This window comes from Antechinus flavipes, chromosome 2 (assembly GCF_016432865.1).
Source record: "Antechinus flavipes isolate AdamAnt ecotype Samford, QLD, Australia chromosome 2, AdamAnt_v2, whole genome shotgun sequence".
NCBI classification, from domain to species: domain Eukaryota; kingdom Metazoa; phylum Chordata; class Mammalia; order Dasyuromorphia; family Dasyuridae; genus Antechinus; species Antechinus flavipes.
In genome coordinates this window covers 315,179,364-315,205,423 of record NC_067399.1, presented here as the reverse complement: position 1 = coordinate 315,205,423, position 26,060 = coordinate 315,179,364, and the positions used below count along the sequence as shown (strand labels likewise).

Genomic DNA, 26,060 nt, shown 5'->3' with positions numbered 1-26,060 from the left:
TTTACAATGGTCACAGAGATGCAGAATGGACCTTTAAAAGTTTCTTTACCAAGAAATGAAGAGCTAGGAATACTCTGGAAATGCTAATGCTTTGGAAACAGACCAAGTTCAGACTAAGAAATAAATCTATTGACTAAAAATAGTCATATAAAACATACACAAATCTCTAGAGAATGTCAGAAAGCCCAGTCCCAGAGATTTTCATACCTATAAATTCTTTCTACAAATCAGAAGAATCATTATGACAAATTACATAGTTAAATAGTTTATTTTAAAAGAAAATTTTTATTTTTATCTATTTTTGTTAGCAAGTCAGGAAGAACACAAAGGCATGGTAGGATACCCAGCTCTCTCGCCAAGTAGGCCCAGAGCTTTCTGCTAATACCTAGGTACTCCTGTTATTTCAGCTGATGTACTAATAGTTGAGCCTGAACAGTCAAGGACTAATATCATCCAATTAATCATACCAAAGCAAATTTTGAGGGACTCAGTTTGTATTTTCCCTTTACCTCATCCTACAAACAAAACTTTAAGATCTATCCAACTTAAATGTCATTCATATTATCCCATTAGTTCAAAATATGTTAAAAACAAAAGACTCAACTAAACTCAATTATGTGACTGGTCTCCCCTTAGGAAAGAAACTGACAAAGTTCCTGTACAATGGATTCAAAATTTGTTAGTGGGTAACAGAGAATCAGTCAGAATAATTCTACAAGTCATATTTTTACAAGAAATTGGGCTAGAAGCCATCATGAAAAGGGAGAAAGAAACAAACAAGTGAATTTAAATGAACAGCAGCAGCGTTGCCTGCAAAGAACTGATTAGTTTATCCAGGAGTAGACTGAGCCAGGTCACCTTAATCTGAAAAATTAAAGCAGACAGTAGAGCAAGACAACCAGCATAAAGCTAGGGAAGGTGAACAGGAGGTGCCCTTTGTCCTCCCTACCACGACAGCAGAAGGCACAACCTACAGGTAGCAATCTGTCTGTTCAGAGATAAGAAGATTTGGATGCAAGGTTTGTTAGAAACACCTGAGCCCCGTGTAATTCAGCCTCGGAGTAGGAGCCCATTTGCTTGGCTCACCGCAGGGAACAAAAGCACAAGGAGAGAAGCCAGAATGAAGCCCTAAGTTACAGGCCCTGCCAAATGCTATCATACTACGTGGTTGTCAGGCCCTCGGAATTGTAACTGACAGGCATATTCCAATTAAGAATGATGGCCATCTTGCTATGACACTTAAGGTGCACTGTACACCGGCATGGGCAAGTTTTAGTGAACTCCACAGAAGAAATGAAAGCAGCTGCTATCTGTTCAATGCTGGAGTCACCCCCACCTTCTTGGCTAAGGATCCAGAACCAAAATTGGAGAATAAGAGAAACGCATGGACTTAAACATATTCTAATATGTTTAATCTATGTCTTGCTCTTATTCTCCAATTTTATTTTTTTTTAATATTTATGCAGATTCAAACAAACCATGCCTATTGGGAATCTCTCCACACAGGTATGCCCACTGTTAGGGATGAGTGGGAAGTTAAATGACTCCGACAAGAATCAGTCCCCTGCCACTTCCCTCACTTTTTGCTTACCTGTATTGACATCATGTTTCTTCACAATCCACAAGTTGTTATAATCCTTGTGCTGATAGGCAGTTACCTAGGAGGAAAAAAATCCACATCATCCCTGTTGAATCAAGACCAGCACATATTGTAGTGGCTAGAAGCTGGAAAATGAAAGGATGTCCATCAATTGGAGAATGGTTGAGTAAATTGTGGTATATGAATGTTATGGAATATTATTGTTCTGTAAGGAATGACCAGCAGGATGAATACAGAGAGGCTTGGAGAGACCTACATGAACTGATGCTGAGTGAAATGAGCAGAACCAGGAGATCATTATATACCTCAATAACGATACTGTTTGAGGATGTATTCTGATGGAAGTGGATCTCTTCGATAAAGAGAGCTAATTCAGTTTCAATTGATCAAAGATGGACAGAAGCAGCTACACCCAAAGAAAGAACACTGGGAAATGAATATAAACTGCTTGCATTTTTTTTTCTTCCCGGGTTATTTATACCTTCTGAATTCAATTCTCCCTGTGCAACAAGAAAACTGTTCGGTTCTGCACATATATATTGTATCTAGGATATACTGCAACCCATTCAACATGTAAAGGACTGCTTGCCATCGGGGGGAGGAGGTGGAGGGAGGGAGGGGAAAAATCGGAACAGAAGTGAATGCAAGGGATAATGTTGTAAAAAATTACCCTGGCATGCGTTCTATCAATAAAAAGTTATTAAAAAAAAAAAAAAAGACCAGCACATAAAGAATATATCATCTCACATAGCAGGCCTCCAGGCCTGAAGTTGCTACATTTCAAGAACAAAAGCAGTCAATGGGAATAAGATACTCCTTCACCTTCTCTGGATTTTTTCCTGGAGCTATTTTGATTTATCTGCTTATATTCCTGCATCTCTGTGCCTATCTTATTTGGATTTTAAGCTTCTTAAGGGAGAAATCATGATTACTCATAAGTAATATAGTAACCAACATATTTGTCAAACCTGGCCACTAATATGCACACTTCTGATGATCACCTGGGCTCAAAAGATATCACCAAAAAGAATCTAAAAGCTTCTCTCAGAATAATGGAAGTCCCAGATAACAAATTAAATTCCTTAGAGGTACAGTTGGTTTCTTCATTACTGCTACTGACAGAAAGAATTTCAAAATAGAAAAAATGGCTATGTGATAGTTAAGGTGAAAGTATTAAAGAATGGAATCTGAATTTCTGAAAGAGGACTTATCATAAAGGAATAATGGCTTTTGGCCAGGGATGCAGTATATCAAATAAGAACTAGAAAAAGTATTGCCTAATCTATGTTGGTTCCAGAGGACAGATGATGGCATGCATTTTCCCCTTTTCAGTAGGGAGGCAGCAGGCTACTGTTAAGGAAGCCTACATACTCTGTCCAGTTGGGTCACTGCTTCTCTTGGTTTTGTGACCATGTTTTTCTGTTACAAAGGAGAGTTTATGCTGGGTAGGACAAAAGTAACTAGTATAAGATCAATAAAACATTAAGTATGTGTGTATGTGTGCCCATAAGAAAATAGAAAAAAAAAAAAAAAAAGGGCTACACAAAGCATTTGAAATCGATAGAACCAGAGTAGTGATTACTACTATGTATTTTTTTAAAGACAGTAGAACTTCACAAAACATCAGAATTATTTTTGTTTTGAGTATTTTAATTTCTTTTAGTTTTATTTTGATTAATGTTAAATGTTTATGCAACATATTATTCCTTATTTTATATATTAAATTGTGGGGACTTGTGGATTTAAGTAAGATAGCTTTAAAGTAAAAGTGGAATGAGGGGAGAGGAAGTAGGGAAAAAAAAAACCAATTAGACACAAATCTCCATTAAGTCAATACTACAAAGATTAGTAAAAATGAAAATATCATTGGAGTTGCCTAATAATTCACACAAGATAGAGGAGAAGCAATAATATTCATGATCTAAAGCATCTATATATAAGTACAAAAGATGAGTAGCAAACATTCTCAAAACAAAGAAATAAATGTGATTTATGACTCAAATACAGAAATAAAAGAAAATACCCTATTTCCAAAGGAACAGCTAAAAAGGAAAGTGGAGTACTATTAAATAGCTATAAGATTACTCCTACAGGTAATCAATGAATCATAGTTGGGAACCACAGCATGGTAAAGATCATTGAACAACAAAAGTAAAATAAAAGTGATATTGTGGCAGAAATATACCATAGAACTATCCAGCCAAAATAGTGGAGAAAATGGATACTGTGTATTACAAACAGATCACAAACCAAGCAAAAAAGCACAACATAGTAGTAATAGGAGACTTTAACTGTCCAGTCATCTTTGGGCAAAAAAAAAGGTGAAATCTTTACCTACTAAATTTAGGGCAGCTAATAATTTCCTAACATATCTTATATGATTTTTTTTTTTTGAGGCATTTGAGGTTAAGTGACTTTTCCAGGGTTACACTGCTAGTGTCTGAGGCCAAATTTGAATTCAGTTCCTCCTGATTTCAGGGCTAGTACTCAGTGCTCCATCTACTATGCCATCTAGCTGCCCCAAGAATGTAATTCTTTGAAAGATAGATGAAACAATTAAAAGAAAAATGACTATTCTAGACCTGATTCTAGTCAATAAATAAGCCTGATTAAGACCTGAACAAAACTTGGAGATGCAATGATCATACCACCTTAGTGTTTGTGAAAAATAAGGAAGGTACCACTGGCATAGATTAACAAACCAACCTAATTTCAGGAGAATGAATTTCAGGGAAAGGATCAGTAGAATCAGATAGCATAAAATTCTACAAGTAAAGCTATAAAGCTACCTTGAAAGGAATTAGATTGGGGAGGGAGGGAGAGGAGTGCAGCCAAGATGGCCAAGTATTCTTAGTTCAATTTTCCCTACTTTCTCCTCCAAACAACTTAAAAATAATGTGTCAAACTGATTCTGGAGCAGCATAGCCAATAAAAGGTCAGAGTGAGATATTTTTCCCTAGCCCATGACAACTTAAGAGGTCAGCAGGAGAGTCTGTGACACTGGAGTGGGGAGTGGCTTAGAGCAAAAGTAGCTATGACAGAAGCAGCAGCAGCAGCTTCAGGAGCTCTTCTCCCAGAGATAATAAGGGAATTGGTTTACTGGTCAGAAAGACATTATAAGAGACCCTGAGCTGACTAACTCCACTGCCCATCCACAGTTCTCACACAATTCCAGGGTGAAAAGGAATACTAATAGTAAGTCACAAGGGAGCAGAGGGCCTGCTTACATTTTCAGGGCTAAGAGGAACACTAACATTCGTAGATGCAGGAAATCAGGCACCCATCATGGGTAAAGACTAGAGAACAGAGAAAGAGAATAGTGACCACACTTCTCCAAGGAATACTCTATCTTGGAAGTATCAAAAACTTGCAGACCCCTTGAGTTAGCTCTGAAAATAGTAGTAAGAAAAGCCAAAATCTTGAGACATTGCTTCCCCACTCCCATGTAAAGAGTCCAACTTTAACATAAAGTTAAAAGTCAAGAAATAGGTTGGAAAATAAGCAATGAAAAAAGAACCTGAACATTAAAAAAAAAAAAATTACTATGGTGGCAGGAAGATCAAGACACAAAACAGAAGACAACTATGTGAAAACAGCTACAAACAAAGATTCAAAGAAAAATGCAAATTATACACAAGCCTGGCAAGAATTCCTGGAAGACAGATAAAAGTGGTAGGAGAAAAAATAAGAAAAGAAATGAGAATGATGCAAGAAAATTATGAAAATGAAATTACAAGTTTGGAAAAAGAGGCACAAAAAATACTGAAGAAAATAATACCTTAAAACAGAACTGATCAAATGATAAAAGAGAAACAAAAATTCACTAAAGATGAGAACTTCTTAAAAAGCAAAATTGGCCAAATGGAAAAATAGATTTAAAAGCTCACTGAAGAAAATAATTCCTTAAAAATTAGAATTGGGCAAGTAGAAGCTTATGACTCTTTTGAGACATCAAAAAACAATAAAAGAGTCAAAAGAATGAAAAATAGAAGAAATGTGAAATATCTCATCTGAAAAATAACTTACCTGGAAAAGAGATCACAGAGATATAATTTTAAAATTACTGGTCTATATATAAAAGCTATGATTTTAAAAAGGACCTAGATATCATATTTTGAGAAATTATTAGGGAAAACTACCTCAATATCTTAGATCCAAAAGATAAAATAGAAATTGAAAGAATCTATCAAGCACATCCTTAAAGAAATCCCAAAAAGAAAACTCCCAGGAATATTATAGTCAAATTCCAGATCTCCTAGATCAAGGAGAATATAATGCAAGCAGCCAGAAAGAAGCCATTCAAATGTCAAGAAGTCACAGACAGGCCCAAACAAGATTTAGCAGCTTCCTCTTTAAAGAAGTGAAGAGCTTGACATATGATATTCTAGAAGGCAAAGGAGCTCAGTTTACAATTAAAAAAAAAAAATCAACCCAGCAAAACTGAGTATAATTCCACAAAGGAAAAAATAAATATTTAATGAAAAAAGAGGACTGCCAAGCATTCCTGATGAAAAGATCAGAACTAAATAGAATTTCTGAATTCAAACATGACTCAAAAGAAGTATAAAAATGTAAATAAGAGCAATTACATGGGCCTTAAGAAGTCTAAACAATTTACATTTCTATAAAGAAAGATGCTACATGTGACTCCAAGTAATTTTTATCATAATTAGAATAATTAAAAGGAGTCTATATGGACAGAGGGTATAAGTTTGAATTGATTTATGAGGATCTCCAAAACAAACTGAAAAGGTAAGAAAGAGGGATGCACTGGGATAAGGGGGAATGAAAAAGATGATTAGAGAACATTATTTCACATAAAGGAGGCATCTAAAAAATTTAGAATTTTTACAATAGAGAGGAAAGGGGGAGGGTAGCAGGCAACATTTGAACTTCACTCTCATTGGAATTGGTTCAAAGAGGGAAATACACACACAATCATACACATACACATATACTCAATTGGGTATAGAAATCTTTCTTACATAACAGGGAAGCAGAAAGGAAAGGGGATTTTTAAAAAGACAGAGAGCTGGGGGGAGCGGAAAGGGTTATTAAATGAAAGACAGATTAAAGGGAGGCAGAAATCAGAAGCAAAAGGGACTCTTATGTAAAGGGATGGGGTAAAAAAGAGAGAGTAAAAAAAAGAGAAAAAAAATAGGATAGAGGGAAATACACAGTAAACATAACTGAATGTGAATGAGATGAAGCTGCCAATAAAACAGAAGGGGATAGCAGAATGGATTAAAAATCAGAATCCAACAATATGTTGTTTAAAAGAGACACACTTGAAACAGAAAGACAACTAAAATAAGGGGCTGCAGCAGAATCTATTAAGTTTCATAGAAGGTTAAAACATATAAAAAGGCAGGGACAGCAATCAGGATCTCAGACAAAACAAAAGCAAAACCAGACCTAATTAAAAGATATAATCAGGGTAACAACATTTTGCTAAGAAGTACAATGAAATAATATCAAAAAATTGAACAGCAAATTTCTCTGATAAAGTCCTTATTTCTCAAGTATGTGAAGAACTAAGTCAAATTTATGGAAAAACCATTCCTCAAATAATAAATGGTCAGAGAATATGAACAGGAAGTTTTCAGAAGAAGTAATCAAACTATTTATAGTCACATGAACAATTATCTAAATCACTAATAATTAGATAAGTACAAATTAAAACAATTCTGACATATCACCCCACACCTCTCAGATTGGCTAACATGACAGAAAAGGAAAATGACATGCTGAAGGGAATATAGGAAAATGGGATGTAGAAAAAAAATACTGATACACTGTTAGTGGAGCTATGAACTATTCCAATCACACTGGAGAATAATTTGGAACTATGCCCAAAAGGCTAAAGAACTGTGCATACTCTTTCATCCAATAATTACCAATACTAGATCTGTATCTCACAGACCCCAAAGAAAAAGGAAAAAACCTATATGTACAAAAATATTTATAGCAGCTCTTTTTTGTGGTAGCGAAGAATTGGAAATGGAAGGGATGCTCATCAATTGGGGAATGACTAAAAAAAGTTGTGGTATATGATTGTGATGGAATACTATGTGTTATAAGAAATTATGAAGGGGATGGTTTCAGAAAAACATGGGAAGAGCTATATGATTTGATGCAGAGTAAAGTGAGCAGAACCAAGTGATTACTGTATATGGTGACAACATACTGTAACAATGATTAACTACAAAAGACTTAGTTATTCTGATAAATACAATGATCTAAGACAATTCTAAAGGATTCATGATGAAAAATGTTATCTGCCTCCAGAAAGAAAACTGATGAACTCTTAAGTGCAAACTGAAGTATAATTTTTTCACTTTCTTTTTTTTGCAACATAGCTAATATGGAAATATATTTTATATGATTTCACATATATAATTGATATCATATTACTTGCCTTATCAATTGCTGGAGAAAGGGATGGAGCTAGAGGGAAAATTTATAATTCAAAAAATTTTAAGGCTATGTTAAGAATAAATTTTTTTCTGGAAAAAAGAATGGAATTACATTCTCTCAAGAATTAAGTTCTGGTGATGAAAGTACCAATGTTTCCTATGACACAGCAAAGGATAGATATCTAAAAAGACTAATTTGGATATACAGGGAATTCACCTACTAATTCAATTTATCATGTGCCAACTCTGAACCAGGTACTACTCTAGGCACTGGATTTAGGGTTTTTAATCTGATGTACATATTATACAAGCAAGAACTGATTAATGAAAATGAATACAAAAGAACTTCAAGATATTATAAGAATAAATGACATCAAGAATTCGATAAAGTCCAGATTAAACAGAAGTTTACAAGATCTTTTTTAATTAGGGGAAAAAGGAAAATACCAGACTGTGACTTAGGATAACTGGCAAAGCAATAAGAGATGACTAAATGAAGGAAGAGCTCGACTCAACTCTTACTTTGTTTCTGTTTTCTTTACCAAAGACAATGATATTCAGGTAGAAGGTATGGGAGAAATGGCTAGCAGGGAATTGGAAACTCAAAACAGTAAAAGGAAGAAGAGATGGTAAAATAACAAAGAGCTGAATGCAATGCATTCAAGTCACCAACCCAGATGAATTACATTTGGCATGTAGTAGAGATATTTATGAGGCAACGAGATGGTGCATCAGATAGAGCATCAGGCCTGAAGTCAGAAAGATCTGAATTTAAATCCAACTTCAGAAAGTTACTAGCTATGACTCTGAGCAAGTCACTTCACCCTATTTGCCTACATTCTTCATCTGTAAAATGAGGAAGCACTGGAAAAGGAAATGGCAAACCACTCCAGTATCTCTGACAAGAAATTCCCCTGGAAAAATTCAAGGGATCATGTGGCGTCAGATACAATTGCTCAACAAGATATATTTATATTGAGTTGCTATCAGTGATCTTTGAAAAATCAGAGAAAAAAGGAATGAGATGGCAAGACTAGAGATACACAAATGTTCCAACATGCAAAATAGAAGAAAAAAGGTCTATCATTCAAACTGTGAGGTCAGTAATCCTGATGTCAATTCCTGGCAGCATTCCCAAATGTATCATGAAAAGGATGATTTGTGACAATTTAAAAAGGGAAGTGATAATCACTAAGAGCTAACAATGTCATACAAAACATCATTTGCCTTTTTTTGAAAGGTTTCGTAAATCAGTGGAATAATACAGACATATCTGACAAAGTCTGGCACTCTACTTTTGTGGGTAATATGAAGAAATGTGGACCAAATAAGAAAATAGTTAGCTAGATTCACAACTGGTTAAATAACCAAACCTATTGTAATTAACGAACTGATATCAACTTAGAAAGAGGTTTACAGTTAAACATCCCAAAAATGGGTCCTTGATCATGTTGTTAAAAATTTTTATCAACGACTTGGACAAAAGCACAGAGATGATTATTAAATTTGTGAATAACAAAAGTACAAAGGATAATATGTATGTTTCTGTACAGAAAAATCTTTACATGTTTTAATGATAGACTGGGTCTAATGAGCTGAACTTTAGTAGAGGTAAATGTGAAGTCATATACTTGGGAATCTGAGAGATAGAGTTGTACACTATTTCATGAGAAAAAACATCTGGGGGTTTCAGTGAACCATGAATTCAATAGAAGACAATAATAGTGTGGCAGCTAAAAATGCAAATCCTTTCTTAGACTAGATTAAAATCTATCCAATACTCTATCCCCAGTGAGAGCAAATATGAAGCAATAAGTTCAATTCTAGGCACTGCATTTTAGAATAATATTTACAACTGAAAACATATGTAGAACATTACCATAAGATAATGGAGATTCATATGCATGCCATTTCAAGGTCAGTAAAAGCAATTTGGAATTTTTACTCTAGAATAAGACTTAAGAGTGGATATAAGAGTTGTTTTCAAGTATCCAGAGTGCTGTTATATGGGGGGGGAGGGGAAAGAATTTGATTCATTTTGCAAAATTAGATTTTGTTAGGACACAGAAAGCAAAGCTTTGAGTAGAAGTATTGGGTAGAAATTGCAAAAAGGCAGATTTTGATTCAACATGAGGAAAAACTTCCTAAGGATTAGAATTGTCCAAAAGATGGAAATTGATTGCCTTGGGAATTAGAGAAGTAGGAATAACTGTAAATCTTCAAGCATAAACTGGATGAATAATTAGGATGTTGAAAAGAATCCTATTCAAAAATAGGCTGAACAGATGACTTTTTCAGCTTCTTCCAATTTGTATTTTATGATCATGTAACAATGAGAGCTTAATAAAGATTTTAACAATAATAAAAAAAAAAAAAAGGAAGGAAATTTTCTAGCAGAAGATTAATGGCTAAAATTGTCTAGGTATAAAAGAAAGGAAGCAGAATCGAAGCTAGGAAATTCTAACACCTGAAAGAATGAAGTTTAAGTCTGCAGTCAGTTTAAGAACACTGAAATGTTATCTTTATTGAAAAAGATAGACACATAGTCAAGACATGTACCATTGAACTAGAAGGGCCTTTGATATCATCTAATCCAGTCCCCTTCTGAGAAAACAGAAGCCCAGAGACCTGAGGGACTTGTTCATTCACACTATGGACTGACAGTATGGTCTCAGCTCCCAATCCAGGGCCTAAATAAAAATAAATACCCTCTTATGTCTCTAAAAAGATTCAATAAGCATACAACATAGAGAATTAACTTTGTGGCCACTAGCAATTCCTTTCACAGCAAGGCCTTTCTTCCTTTGCACATTAAATAAGAATTATTTTCTGTGTCAAGAGTCAGACTCTATTATGTCATCTTTATGAAAAATTGAAGAAGAGGAGACTGATGGGACATTATCTACAAAGGAGAGGCTATGGCCTTGGAATCAGAAAGCAGAATTAAACAATACAACCTATCACCCTGATTGAAATAACTCTAGAAACTAAGAGAAAATAAGTACTAAAACATCATAAAGAAAAACTGAACAATTTAAGAATCTCAATATATTTTTAAGGTTATAATAATACTTACTTTACCCATAATGAAATCACGAAAGGAGACTGTGGAATCAGATTATAAAGGGGTTTTTACTGTAGTTACCCTAGGCTGACAAAATCCAATGTACTATAAGTACAGTAGCAACATCCCAATGTTAATGTGAGCAATATTGCAAAGCAAATGAGGAATTTTCACCAAGTCATGAATCCTGAGGCAGGCAGTAAGAGACAAGGGATGTAGGAAAAATGAAAACTCCAAAGTCATAGCATCATAGAATTTATATCTGTCAGGGATCTAAAACTCATCCTACCCCAGACACTTTATTATACAGATGAAGGGAAGTCGACAGAGACCAAATATCTTTTCCAAAGTCACACAGGTAGTAAATAGTTCAGGCAGGACCCCAAACTCACATCCACTGATTCCACATTCTTTCCCACACATACTTTCACATTCTGTCACACATATACATTTTTTTTTTTAGAAAAAAAGGCAAATTCTCCAGTTGATAAATGGTCAAAGGATATGAAGAATTTTCAGATGAAGAAATTAAAACCATTTCTAGGCCTATAAAAATGTTTTAAATCACTACTGATCAGAGAAATGCAAAAATTAAAACAACTCTGAGATACCACTATACACTTCTCAGATTGGCTAAGATGACAGGAAAAGATGATGATAAACTTTGGAGAGGATATGGGAAAACTAAGACACTAATACATTGTTGGTGGAGTTGTGAAATGATCCAACTTTTCTGGAGAGCAATATGGAATTATGCCCAAAAGGTTATCAAACTGTGCATAAAGCCTTTGATCCAGCATTGTTTCTACTAGGCCTATCCCAAAGAGATTATAAAAAAGGACCCACTCATGAAAAATTATTTATATTAGCTTTTTTTGAAATGGCAAGGAACTGGAAACTAAGTGGATATCCATCAGTTGGGAAATGGCTGAATAAGTTATGGTATATAAATGTTATAAACTATTAGTGTTCTATAAGAAATGATCAGCAGGATGATTTCAGGGAGGCCTGGAAAGACTTACATGAACTGATGCTAAGTGAAATGAGTAGAAGAACCAAGAGAACATTGTACACAAAAAGATTATGTGATGATCAATTCTGAAAGATGTGGCTCTTCAACAGTGAGGTGATTCAGGCCAATTCCAATTGATGGAAAGAACCATCTGCATCCTTAAAGAGAACTGTTGGAAGTGAATGTGGATCACAACATAGTTTTTTCACCTTTTTTGTTGTTGTTTGCTTGCTTTTTTTTCCTTTTTGATCTAATTTTTCTTGTGCAGCATGATAAAATGTGGAAATATATATAGAAGAATTTACATGTTCCACATATATTGGATTACTTGCTGTCTAAGAGAAGGGATGAAAGAAGAGAGGGAGAAAGATTTGGAACACAAGATTTGGCAAGGGTGAATGTTGAAAACTATTTCTGCATGTATTTTGAAAATAAAAAGCTATTATTTAAAAAAGAAAAAAGACAAGATGGACTTGAGTATCAACATTTTCATAGTTAAGATTAGGTCTAAAAGATTATTCTTATTTCTACCAAAACCTTTTTGAGTATAGAATCCCGTGGATTTTATGGTGAGTCCCTAATTGGATATTGTAGTGATCAGGAAAGGATGTAGTGGGAAGAAGATTGTTACTTGGGAAGAGATGAAATGTAAGAATCAGAACCTTGGATTTGCTTGCTACTTATAGGATCTTGAACAAGTACCTCAACCTTTGGGAACCTCAGTATCCTTATTTATAAGATGAAAAGGTTGAGCCAGATAACCTCTCATATTTTTTTCAGCTCTAAATTCTATAATCCTTTTAGAGAGACATTCTGAGATATCCAGAGTCACAGGGTCTATAATGAGTAACAGTACTAGTTAATATCCATTTTTTAGTTTCTAAACTCTAAAACATAATACCAGCTTCTAATAACTTTCATCCCTTTCTTTCCTGGGGCATGCCTGATCCTTAGATGTCCCAAATCTCCAAAATAAGAATAAGAGAAATAAGAAAAAAGAAGAGTCAACAGCAGTACTAACAGTGGAATCTATACTCAAGGGCTCACACACCTGCTGCTGACGTGCACCAACTCCTTCTGGATAAAGGTGACAATGTGAATGGAGGTATCCACTGGCCATTCGGAGATTCTTCACTGTAATCACAGATCCATATGCCAGATCTTAAAAAGTAGGGAGAAAGATGATATGTGAGTACATTTCTAATATATACAGAGTTTTTTTCCCAAACCACAAAAAAACTAGCTTTCCCTAGTAGGGAATTTCTTTTTGTTCTCATAACAATTTTCCCAATGTCATAACTTACTGGAAGCCAAGTAAATCACATATGTGCAACTTCACTAACAACAGAAAGATGACTAGTACAGTCTCACTTAATCCTCTATCCATGATGACTAAATGTGACTGACCTGATTTAAAAAAAAAAAAATTTACAATCTTCCTCTGGGCCAAGACATATGATAATCAAGTAGAGAAGACAAATGTATATGCAGAGAAGGCAAGTTTCACTATTAATTATACACCCATTTCAGTTCTAAATCTATGGTTCTAATCCTCAAGGAATTCATTTTGTAAAAAAAGAAGACAAGGCTTACTCAGATGGTAATTCTGAAGTTACTTTTGGTTTTGTTTCTTCTGAGTGTTATACTATACACACACACACACACACACACACACACACCAATATATAGAGGCTAGGAGAGCCTCTCAGGTAAAAATAAAAATTAAAAAAAAAGGCAAGATAAGAGAAATTTGATGAATCTGATACAACATGCTCTTTTCTGCCTTAAATTTACCTCACAAGATGAGAGAAAAAACAAACCTTAAAACCTATACATTTGAACTCATTCCTTTCTACTGTCCCCTCTACCTAATTTCTCTAATTTTCTCCTTTCTGACATCTTTACTAACTCTTTCCCTTTTTCTAAAGATAAATTCAGATCTCTACTAAGTCTAAAATCAAAACAGCCTTCACCTGCCCCTTGTTCTTCCTTCTACCTTTAATATTCCAGTTTGTTCCTGACAGCAAGATTCTGTCTAACAAAAACAGTCTATTCTGGCTGCCTCTATTTTCTTACCACTTATCTATGCCTTAAATTTCTGCAAGTCACATTCACTACTCCAGTGAAAGTGGTACCTTAAAGATCACCAAAGACTTATTTGCCTTGTCTCAATTTTCCCTTCTATCAGACTAACTGCAGTACACCAACATCTGACTCAACTGTTCATCCCCTCCACTGATTTGAAACTTACATTAATGACATTAAGGTTAGTGTGAGAAAGGAAAAGCCATTTTCTGGTCTGAAAAATCTTACCATTGAAGAAGTCTTATGAGTTTTCCTCTACTCCTCTACTCAACTTAATCCTTTAAATAATCAGAACCATCCTCTTTATCCACCCCCACCAAGATCCTTGAAATCTATGATAGGTAGGTCAATCTGACATAAAATAAACTTTTCCAGTCCAACTCCTAGGAATTTCCACCACTGACCTACTTGGACAGTGCATAGTTTGTGAGAAGGACTATTTAAGGACCAAAGCATGCTCACGTTCTGGAATGGAAGCATTGTGAAGGTTGTTCCCTAACAGCCGAGACTGGAAGGCAGAACTAAAAAAGCCATCACCAGGGCCACTGGAAGAAAAAAAAACAGAGATATAATTGCCTTAAGACATAAGGGGCTAGTGTTAGAGACTGATTTTTAATAGCACCAGAAATCATTCCACTTAGTTTAAAAGAAGTACATATAAGAGAGCTATGACTTTCCCTCCCTACTAAAAAAGACATCTGAGTCAGGTGAAAGGCCGTGTTGGTTTGTTTGTATACAAAGAGATCACCATTTCCCTTCTCACCACATTACTGACCTTTCTTGATCCCAGGGATAACACAGGGAACAAGACAGAAAAATCTACTTTGCTTCAGACCCCTCTTCCCATTCACACCAAGACACCCACCATACTGCTCTCTAACCAAAGGATCTTCTATCTCAAATAATAATAAAATCATGAATGAGGGCTTTAAAGACAAGTTTAGAGGCAAGAAAGAAAAGGGGCATTTGAAAGTACCTTTTATTCAATACAAGGAAGTGAACTGCAAATATGGCAGTATAGAGAATAAGAGGAAACACAATGAGGCACAAGATCCGAGCTGCCAAATGTTTTCCCAGTGTTACCTGCAAAACAAAGATCAATGTATTTGATGAAATCCACACCATGTAAAGAAAAACTCACCAAGATAAAATATACAGGTCATCCCAATATTCTCCTCAATATATCTAGGGGGTTAATGCAAGGAGTTAAATAGAAGGTGGTTCCTATAGGGGATTAGTTTTTTGGTTTTTTATGAAATTATGAAATTAACAACTATCTGTGCTCACCATTGTAAGATTAAGGTCTCCCAGCAGCTGCCAAAGGTCTGAAACTGTATTCAATCCTACATGGAGGACAATAAAGAGGCCAACAAATTTGACCCCTAAAGCACCAGCAAGACTGATTCCTGTCAAACTGAGCCAGAACCACCAAGAGACAGAGAAGGGCCTGAAAAACCAACAGAAATTGTTCCCTTATAGCAAAATATAATTGGGGGGGGGGGGTGGAGATACACAAGTTTCCTCCCCTATAACATAAGAGGTTAGACTTATTCAGTCATTTTTCAATTGTGACTAACTTCATGACCCTATTTGGGATTTTCTAGGCAAAAATACTGGAGCAATCTGTCTTTTCCTTCTCTAGCTCATTTTCTAAGTGAGGAAACTGAGGCAAACATGTCTAAGTGACTTACCTAGGGTCACCCACCTAGTAAGTGTCAGAGGCCATACTTGAACTCAGAAAGATGAATTTCCCTGACTCCGGGTCCAGCACTCTATCAAGTGTGCCACTTAGCTGTCCTAAGGGTTACATTGTTCCTTCTAGCTCTAAAAATCCTTTAATTTCTATAAAAATGCAGTATTTTCTGGAGCATAAAAAAGATAAACTATATTCTATGAGTTCAATTGAAATATATTTTTTATCAATGACCACTCAGAATCAAAAAGAAAATTCAGAAAAATCATCTGGAGACAGAATAACTGAAAAATTTAAAGAGACCAGAGCAGATTGACACAAATTTATTCAAAGTTGATTAGCTTTATTAGTTTGAAAGTGAGTGGAATAAAAATTGCTTCTTAATAATGAACCTAAAAACCTAGGTACTGATCTTTTTTTGTCCTGAATAAAATGGACAATTAGGCTCCTTCTGCTGTACTACATCTGAGAAGAATTTTAGATGAGTTCTAGAACTGTCCAAGCCCCTCAAGAATTTTTGCAATACTGTGAACATCTCAAGTGCAAACTACATTTACTGCATTGAATTAAATGTTCTCAAACATTTATCATGTGGTTTTCCTTTGGGATGGGAAAGGATCCAGCCACTAAGGACAGAGATGTAAAGCTTTCAACTCATGCATTTTTCTTGATGATGGAACTACCAAAGAATAAAATAGCCAAACATCTTATAACCCCATCCCTCCAAAGAGCAATTCACTTACCTATCTGCACAGGAGTTATACTTAACCATGCTCAGCATTGCAGCCATGATAAAGAACATGAGGATGGGATCCAGAAGTATGTACTGTGACAAAGTAAGGCATCCCGTATCTGAAAAAAAGTTCAACCCCTTCAGGAAAAGTAGATCAAATTCAGAGATGAGTCTGAGGGCCAAAACACCTGAATGCTGATTAGTCAATCAATAATAATTTATCAAGCATATACTATGTGTTAGGCTCTTTGCTGGGGACTGAGGATACAAAGACAAAAGTGAAAAAACCAGTGATGAGGCTGAAATTCCAGAAAATCCAACAGACAAGGCTATTTTCTTTAAATTAATTCACTTTGAGCTTAGGAACATTTGGAATGGAAAGACAAAAATAAGAGAAAGTAACTTTTATCCATGAAAGTTCTGTGAAGTGCAATTCTCACCACAAGCCTTGTGAAGTAGGTGCTATAAGCATCATTGTCTTCATTTTACAGCTGTGGAAATGGAGGCTCAGAAGTCACACAATCAGTAGGCATCCATCCAAACTAGAATTCGGTTCTTTTTGGTATATTCAGATGTCTCCTGGGACCAGTTCCAGTCCTAATACATGGTGCCTATCAGTGTGCCCCAGCGCCTCCCTACTCCACATGAAACCAGGGCCATAAGGTATAAAGCCTGAACACGCCCACTCTGTGGTCCAGGTACAATAAAAGATCTCATTTCAACAAATGGATGTTTCAGGCACTGGAAATACTCCATCACTTACTACCACTGAGTGCTCATTACCACTAAAAAAAATCTGCGATTTCCTTAAATTAAAAACAGAATTTTGCAGGGCCCTCCCAGCAGAGGCGTGAAGCATCTGACCTTCCCCTGCCCGCTCCAATCCATCTGCAGCTCAGTTGCCAAACGGTTTTTCCTAAAGCCCAGATATGACCATGTCAATCCCTCTCTATTCAATAAATTCCAACGGCTCCCTATTACTCTCAGGACCAAACATAACATCTTCTTTCTGATATTTAGTGACCTGGATCCTTACTACCTTTTCCTAGGCAGCTCAGTGGTCCAGTGGAGAGAACACATCAGGAAGACCTGAGTTCAAATCCAATCTCAGACATTCACTAGTAACATGACTAGGTAAGTTACTTAACCTCTGTCTGTCTCAGTTTCCTCAATTGTAAAATGGGGAAAATATCACGTACCTCTCAGGGTTGTAAGACTCAACGCTCCTAGAACAGAACAATCCAACTCTTGACGCCCCTATCATCTTGTACAAGCCAGCCCCCATTTTGGCCACATTCTCTCTCCTTGCCTCTGACTCCCAGGTCCCCTGGCTTCATTCAGGACTCAGCTCACTTCCTATCTTCTAGAAGTAGCCTTTGCCAATTCATCCCACCACAAGATCCTCCTATCTGAGATTACTGTCTATTTACTTGCATTTGTCTCCATCACTGGAATGGGAATTACTTGAGGACAAGGACTGTCATTTGCATTTCTTACATTTCCCATGGCATGAGAAGTACTTAATCAATGATTACTGACTGACTGACTTTGGGTCAAGAGAAAGCAACTGTTTTTTAACAAATAAAGGAGAAACTCACCATCTGTCTACTATGTCTACTATGAACCTGGGAAAAGCTGCTAGAATTAGAAGAGCATGAACAGATAAAGACCATTCTATTAAATAAATGTTATGATAAAAGTCTGACATAAGAAATTTATAGGAATTGATACAAATCTCTAAGATAATCCATCTCCTTATAGACATTTTGTCAAAAGATATGAATATTTTAAAACAGAAGAAACATGAACTACCATCTGAAAAATTATTGAAAATCATTAATAATCAGAAAAATTCAAAATCACAAAATAAGGAATACTTCAAGTCTAAAGTGTCATTTAATACTCGTTAAATTGTAAAGGATAGGAAAATTCAATATTGGAGGGACTGTGGAGAAATAAGCACACTGATTCATCACTGGTGGAGATGATGAAAGGTCCAACCATAATTTGGAATTATGTTCAAAAAAAAATGTATTAGGTGATTCATACCCTTTGACTTAGAAGTCCAATGATTGTTTTATACCTTCAATAAGGTTAACAAAAGCAAGAAAAGATATTACATACAAAAATTTTCACCGAAGTATCATTATAAGTAACTAGAAACAAAATATTACCCAATAATTGAAGCATATCAGAACAAACTTTGATATATTAAGAAAAAGGTACTATTTTTGTGGTATAAGGAACAATGAATATAAAAATAAAGAAACAGAGGCAGACTTGTATGAAGTGATAAAGGGGGAAGAAAGCAAAACCAAAAACCCAATACACATAATGACTACAATGATGTAAATAAATGCAACACTAAAAATAAATAAATAAATAAAAATATTTTTTTTTTAAAAAGACAACGCTAAAAGGTAAGAAAATGTAGTTCAAAGGCAACTATGTTGGTGTCAAATGATTAAAATTAAAAGAGATGTTTTTTCTTTATTTTTAACAAATCAATAAGCCACAAAAATGCAAATTGTATGCATATCATCACTGCAATTATTCTATTAGATAATTGTTTTCAAAAAATGTACTTTGTGGAAGGATTAAATGTTTGTTGGGTAGTATCTGTTATCCCAAAACAAAATGTCTAACAAATTTGCCATCTAGGAAAAAAATATTTATTTCTAATCTTATTCTAACACTCAGTAAAGCCACTTCAAAATATAATCAGCCAACGTGTTCTCATGGAAGAACAAACTGATCTTCATATTGGCAGGTCTACAAAAATACAGTCCTTTTAATTTGAAGGAGTAGCTTACCAAAGGTAAACAAGGCAGCAGTTAGCAAGGCTGCTGGCCGGGACTTAGATAGCTCTAGCACAGTGAGGTAGGCAAAGGGAATCAACCAGGAGCCCAGGAAAGCACACAACTGTAAGATGAGAGCAAAAGTGAGGAGAAATAAGGTATCAATTGCTAGTATAATATACAAAGTATTAATAACTAATATTATTTCCCCATAAAACATTGTGAGATAGGTACTCCAAGTATCACATACCACTTTTAGAGATGATGAGCCAGAGGGTCAAAGAAATAATTGTTCCAGGATCATATAATTGCTAAATATGGGGACTAATTCAAATCCATTTCTCAACTACACCACACTCCCTCTCACATTTGGTCTCTGATTTACGTCTTAGCAAAACTTCTCTGGTCAGCACCAGAAACTTTGGAGGTCTGCCTTCTTTTCCATCTGGACAAGAAGCAGGTCGTATAATAATGTAGTGAAGAGTAAAATCAGTAAATTAATAAATATTTACAGAGTACCTACTCTGGACACATCACTGTCCAATGAACTGAACCAAGGGTCAGAAGAGTCCAGTGGTGCTCTACTCCTGACTGGATGGGTTAAATGGGTTCCCAATTTTCCCATCAATGACTTGAGGATGTGTAGAGGTCATGATAGCATCTTTTCTGAGATCATAATGTCACAAGGTCTCAAAAAATTCATGACCCTCTCCCACTCCAAAAAAAAAAAAAAACTCAAAACCTTTCATTTCCAGTACACACATCAAAGTTTTAAAGCATTCACACTGGTTCTCTCACACCAGCCCAAAGGAGGGCACAGGCTTCAGAGAATGACTGCTTTAAATGTCTGCAAATGCATTTGGTTTCCACTTTTCTCCTCCCAAAATAACCATTTCTCTAAAGGAAAAGTCTATTTCAGAAGTCTATTTTCACTTTCAGTCTATTTTCACTTACTAGCTGGATGACCCTGGACAAATCACTTCATCCTGTGTGCCTCAGTTTCCTCATCTGTAAAATTAGCTGAAGAAGGAAACAGCAAAACCTTTCACTATCTTTGCCAAGGAAACTCTAAATGAGGTCACAGAATTAGACATGACTGAACAGTAACAAAATGCCTTCTATAGGGCTAAGTGCTAGAAATAAGTAAAAATATTTAGTATTCTTACAAGACACACTCTTCTCAGGTAAGGCCCAAATATAATTTTCTGTTCTGTGTGGCATTTAATTAACACAATACAGAAACTAAAAATAGGATTTTTAAAAAGATTCCCAAAGGCAAGGGATTGTCTCTGTTGTTTTATACAGTATATAAGATCACATATGTGAAAATTAGCCCAGAGCAAGGAAGACAAAAGAATTAAATACACTATTCAGTATCTCTAATGTGTTTTAAAATCCTCAAGGAAAAAGATTTTTATAAATGCAATTGAAGCACATACCCAGATTCAGAAAAAACCTTGCATGTCACTTAGCAAAGCCCTTTTTTGAAGCCTAAATCCCATCTACAATATTAATATTGTCATAGAGGCTCTATTTGTACTCTTCCAGAGTAGGGAACTCGCCATCTAAAGACAAGGCATTCCCTCTTTGGAAAATTCTAATTCTTAATACTTAGCCCAAATCTACCTTCTTCTCATTTTTACTCATTAGTTTTACTTCCATCATCTAGGACCATATAAAACAGCCTTCCATATCAAAGTTTTTCAAATATTTGAATATAGGTTTCAGAAACAGATGAAGCTTAAATCATTTGTACTTCATTAACCAACAAAACCTTACCCCTCTCATCCCAATATAATTATGATGTTTGTATTTGTCCCCAGGCTTCTGGAAAGGAAAGGTGCCATCATAACCACTCAGGTAACCAGCAAGTCCTATGAGCATCTGTTGAGGGAGAAAAAGTACAATTAAAAAGGAAAGAGAGAGATTTAAGGCAGCAAAATTCACTCTTGTCTTCCCAAGTCTTTCCCATCAAACTCCATTCCAGCTGCATCCACTGTTTTAGAGCTCCCTCTGCTCACAGATCTAATTAGTAATACCATCTTCTCATGCAGCTTTTGTAAAGCAAAGGGCTTTTTGTCTGGAAAGTACACTGCATGAAACAAAAATTCTCTGTGACTAGGAAATGGGAATGGGGCTGGGGTTTTCAAGTTGGATTGAGTTCTTAGGTTCTATAAAGACCACACATTTGAAAGATGAGAGAGGAAAATGAGAAATGAGAAAATGTGATGAGCAAAGATAATGAGTAGCTTTTCATTCAGCCTTAGTTCATTTGTTGTGAAATCAGGAATGATCACTGGGGGAAGACAACCTTCACATTCTATTTCTGCCTAAACATTCCTTCAGATTGGCCCTATGAGAGGGAAGAAGGATTCGGAAATATGGGGAGGAGTGGGGGGAAGAGGCAGAGAGAGAGAAGAAACTGAGGAAACTAGGTAGAAGAAGAAGAAAGAAGGTAAATGCAGAGGATACATGACAAAGGAAAAGAAAAGTAGCTCACTGAAAAGAAATACTTAATTCTTTGTTATAAGAGATCGCTCTCTAAGGAAAAAGATAAATTTGGAAAATAAGGTAATGGTAAAAAAAAAAAAAAAAAAAGCTATCAATTTAAAAAATATATTTAAGAAACTAATACCTAAACAAAAGCCCTCATAAATTCAATATTCCAAAATAATTATTCCTGAAAAATTAAAAAATTAAAAAAGATGACTTCTCAAACCTAAACAAATTAACTACAAATTGGAACTGGGAATTATAAATTCTTAAGAGATCAGAGAATCATAGAATTTACAGCTGAAAGAAATCAGAAATCATGTAATCTAAACCACTTTTATTAGAAATAAAGGAAATTGTATCCCCTCATGTTAAAAACAAGAAACTTGAGACCCAGAGAGCACAGGTAGACTAAAATAAACCAGGACTGAATCCAAGACCTCTGTCTACATGTCTAATCAGTGTCCCGCTTACCATACCACACTGTTTATTCTGTCTTAAGATTATAGGATTTAGAGTTGAAAAGGCCATTAGAGGTCATCAGCCTCTTCTACTGATTTTTACATCTCTGTAATGGATAATGTAAAATCCTCCTTTATAGACATATTCTTTGTGGAACTATCCAAAAAGCAGCTAAAATATCAGAACTTATCAGGAACATCTATAATAGACTCAAAAACAAAAAAAGCCACTGAACTATTCAGTCCAACAAAGTGTCTAGGGCACAAAACATTGGAAATAGAGTACAGAGTAATATTTAGCTGCTTTAAAAACAACTCCTTCAACCATACTGGAGAGCAATTTTGAACTATGCCACAGCTATAGGACTATTTATCCCTTTTATCCAGCTATATCAGTACTAGATCTGTATCCCTTAAATTTCATAAAAAGGAGAAAGGACCCACATGTACAAGAATATTTATTGCAAACTCTTTTTGTGATGGCAAAGAATTGGAAATGGAGAAGATGCCCATCAATAAGGGAATGGTTGAATAACTTGCAGGGGTCCTCAAACTTTTTAAATAGGGGGCCAGTTCACTGTCCCTCAGACTGTTGGAGGGCCGGACTATAGTGAAAACAAAAACTTTGTTGTGTGGGCTTTTAAATAAAGAAACTTCATAGCCCTGGATGAGGGGGATAATCGTCCTCAGCTGCCGCATCTGGCCCGTGGGTGTAGTTTGAGGACCCCTGACTTATATTACATGAATATAATGGAATAGTAGAGTTCTAAAAGAAATGATAAGCAGAGAGATTTCAGAAAAATCTGAAGAGATTTACATGAACTGATGGTGGGTGCAGTGACGAGAATGAGGAGAATATTGTACATAGCAACAGCAAGATTATGTGATCAACTATGACAGATTTAACCCTAGCCATAGTAATGCAATGATCCAAGACAATACAAAAGACTTGAGAAGAAAAATGCTATTCACAATAGGAGAAAGAATATAGTCTGAATGCAGACTGAAACATACTATTTTCATTTTGTTTTATTTTTTTTTCTTTCTTGTGATTTTCCCCTTTTATTCTGAGTCTTCTTTCACAATACAATTATGGAAATGTTTAATAGACTGTGTATGTATAATCTCTATCAGATTGCTTACTGTCTTGGGAACAGAGGATGGAAAAAAAGGAGAGAAATTTGGAGGTCAAAATCTTACAAAAATGGATGTTAAAAACTATCTTTACATATAATTGGAAAAAAGTAAAATGTTATTAAATGGAGGAAAAAAACAACTCCTGGAAATATTGCCAAAGTATATATTTCTCAGAATGTTTTAACCAGAACACAAGAATTCTTGTTTTTCAGAAGTAACTGTAAGAAGTTTGTCAGATTAATAGGCTAGTTGATCAGTGGAATAGGTTAGGTTCAAAGGACAAAATATTCAATAACTTTAATAATCTAATCTTTAACAAACCCAAAGACCCCAGCTTTTGGGATAAGAATTCACTGTTTGACAAAAACTGCTGGGAAAATTGGAAATTAGTATGGCAGAAACTAGGCATTGACCCACATCTAACACCATACACCAAGATAAGGTCAAAATGGGCTCATGACCTAGGCATAAAGAATGAGATTATAAATAAATTAGAATACCATAGGATAGTTTCTCTCTCAGACTTGTGGAGGAGGAAAGAATTATGACCAAAGAAGAACTAGAGATCATTATTGATCACAAAATAGAAAATTTTGATTATATCAAATTGAAAAGTTTTTGTACAAACAAAACTAATGCAGACAAGATTAGAAGGGAAGCAATAAACTGGGAAAACATTTTTACAATCAAAGGTTCTGAAAAAGGCCTCATTTTCAAAATATACAGAGAACTGACTCTAATTTATAAGAAATCAAGCCATTCTCCAATTGATAAATGGTTAAAGGATATGAACAGACAAAAGGTGCTCCAAGTCATTATTAATCAGAGAACTGCAAATTAAGACAACTCTGAGATACCACTACACACCTGTCAGATTGGCTAGAATGACAGGGAAAGACATGGAGGAGATGTGGGAAAACAAGGACACTGATACATTGTTGATGGAATTGTGAACACATCCAGCCATTCTGGAGAGCAATTTGGAACTATGCTCAAAAAATTATCTAACTGTGCATACCCTTTGATCCAGCAGTGTTACTACTGGGCTTATATCCCAAAGAGATCATAAAGGAGGGAAAGAGACCTGTATGTGCAAGAATGTTTGTGGCAGCCCTCTTTGTAGTGGTCAGAAACTGGAAATTGAATGGATGTCCATCAATTGGAGAATGGCTGAGTAAATTGTGGTATATGAATGTTATAGAATACTATAAAAAGGACCAGAGGGATGATTTCAGAAAGTCCTGGAGAGACTTGCATAAACTGATGCTGAGTGTAATGAGCAGGACCAGGAGATCATTATATACTTCAACAACAATACTATATGATGATCAATTCTGATGGATATGGCCCTCTTGAACAACAAAATGAACCAAATCAGTTCCAACAGAGCAGTAATGAACTGAATCAGCTGCACCCAGCGAAAGAACTCTGGGAGATGACTATGAACCATTACATAGAATTCCCAATCCCTTTATTTTTGTCCACCTGCATTTTTGATTTCCTTCACAGGCTAATTGTACCCTATTTCAAAGTCCGACTCTTTTTGTACAGCAAAATAACTGTATGGACATGTATACATATATTGTATTTAACTTATACTTTAATATATTTTACATGTATTGGTCTTACCTGCCATCTGAGGGAGAAGGTGGGGGGAAGAAGGGGAAAAATTGGAACAAAAGGTTTTGCAGTTGTCAGTGCTGAAAAATTACCCATGCATATATCTTGTAAATGAAAAGCTATAATTTTTTTAGAGGGGGGGGGGGGGGGGAAGAGAGAGAAGTTTGGCAGATGCTTGCCACAAAAGTATTATCCATTGTTACAAAGAAAATACAGGGAGAATGTAATAAAGGAGGAATTTCCTATAGGTGGCAAAGTATTCCACATGCTCCAGTTTACAAAAGACATTTTTCTGACTGCAGCAAGTCCTAGGACATTTCAAAGCCTTCTAAATGTTGATCCGTTCAAAAAGGCAAAACCCAACAACCAACAAAAGAAAAAAAAGAATGGAAGAGAAATGCCTACTGTCCACCCTGATATGCAACTGGATGGATTGCTCGTCATACATTGATCCTTCAGGGATCTTATATATCAAGACAATGAAATGAGGCCAGGATTGACTGGAGGAAAAGTGTCGGCTAGATTGCATTTATAATCTTATATAGCACCCCTAGTGTCTCCAAGCATCTTCCTAAAATAAACACACATCCTTTTAATACCATTAAGTTTTAGTGAAGCTTTAGTGTTTTAGTGAAGTTTTAGTGAAGCAAATCATGAAATAGTACAATCTCCAAAGAATAAAAATGGTGGGCTGACCAAAGAGCAATGGAAAGACATGTAATAGGAGATCACATTATATTACCATTGACAAAATTCATACAAAAAAAACTATAAAATCATTAGTGAAATGCATGACCAGAAAATGGACATGGGCCGGTCATAAAGCAAGAGCAAGATAAGACTGATGAAGAGTCTATGTGTTATATGGATACTCAAATAATGTCAAGGGATCTTTAGGAAGGTCATAAGACACTAAATAGATACCACTGCCACCCTCCAACCAAAGGA

At 35.5% G+C, this 26,060-nt stretch overlaps 1 protein-coding gene across 1 annotated transcript in view; it reads right to left on the bottom strand.

The window, feature by feature from the left end:
- Positions 1-26,060, bottom strand: part of POMT2 (protein O-mannosyltransferase 2) — a 43,962-nt gene that overhangs the window by 14,559 nt on the left and 3,343 nt on the right. Inside the window, exons 3-10 of the mRNA XM_051977518.1 lie at positions 21,181-21,285; positions 19,417-19,525; positions 16,614-16,722; positions 15,465-15,624; positions 15,154-15,260; positions 14,640-14,722; positions 13,144-13,253; positions 1,592-1,658 (exon numbers count right to left, since the gene is read on the bottom strand). Coding sequence (XP_051833478.1) covers positions 1,592-1,658; positions 13,144-13,253; positions 14,640-14,722; positions 15,154-15,260; positions 15,465-15,624; positions 16,614-16,722; positions 19,417-19,525; positions 21,181-21,285 — 850 coding nt within the window. The remainder of the gene's footprint in view (positions 1-1,591; positions 1,659-13,143; positions 13,254-14,639; positions 14,723-15,153; positions 15,261-15,464; positions 15,625-16,613; positions 16,723-19,416; positions 19,526-21,180; positions 21,286-26,060) is intronic.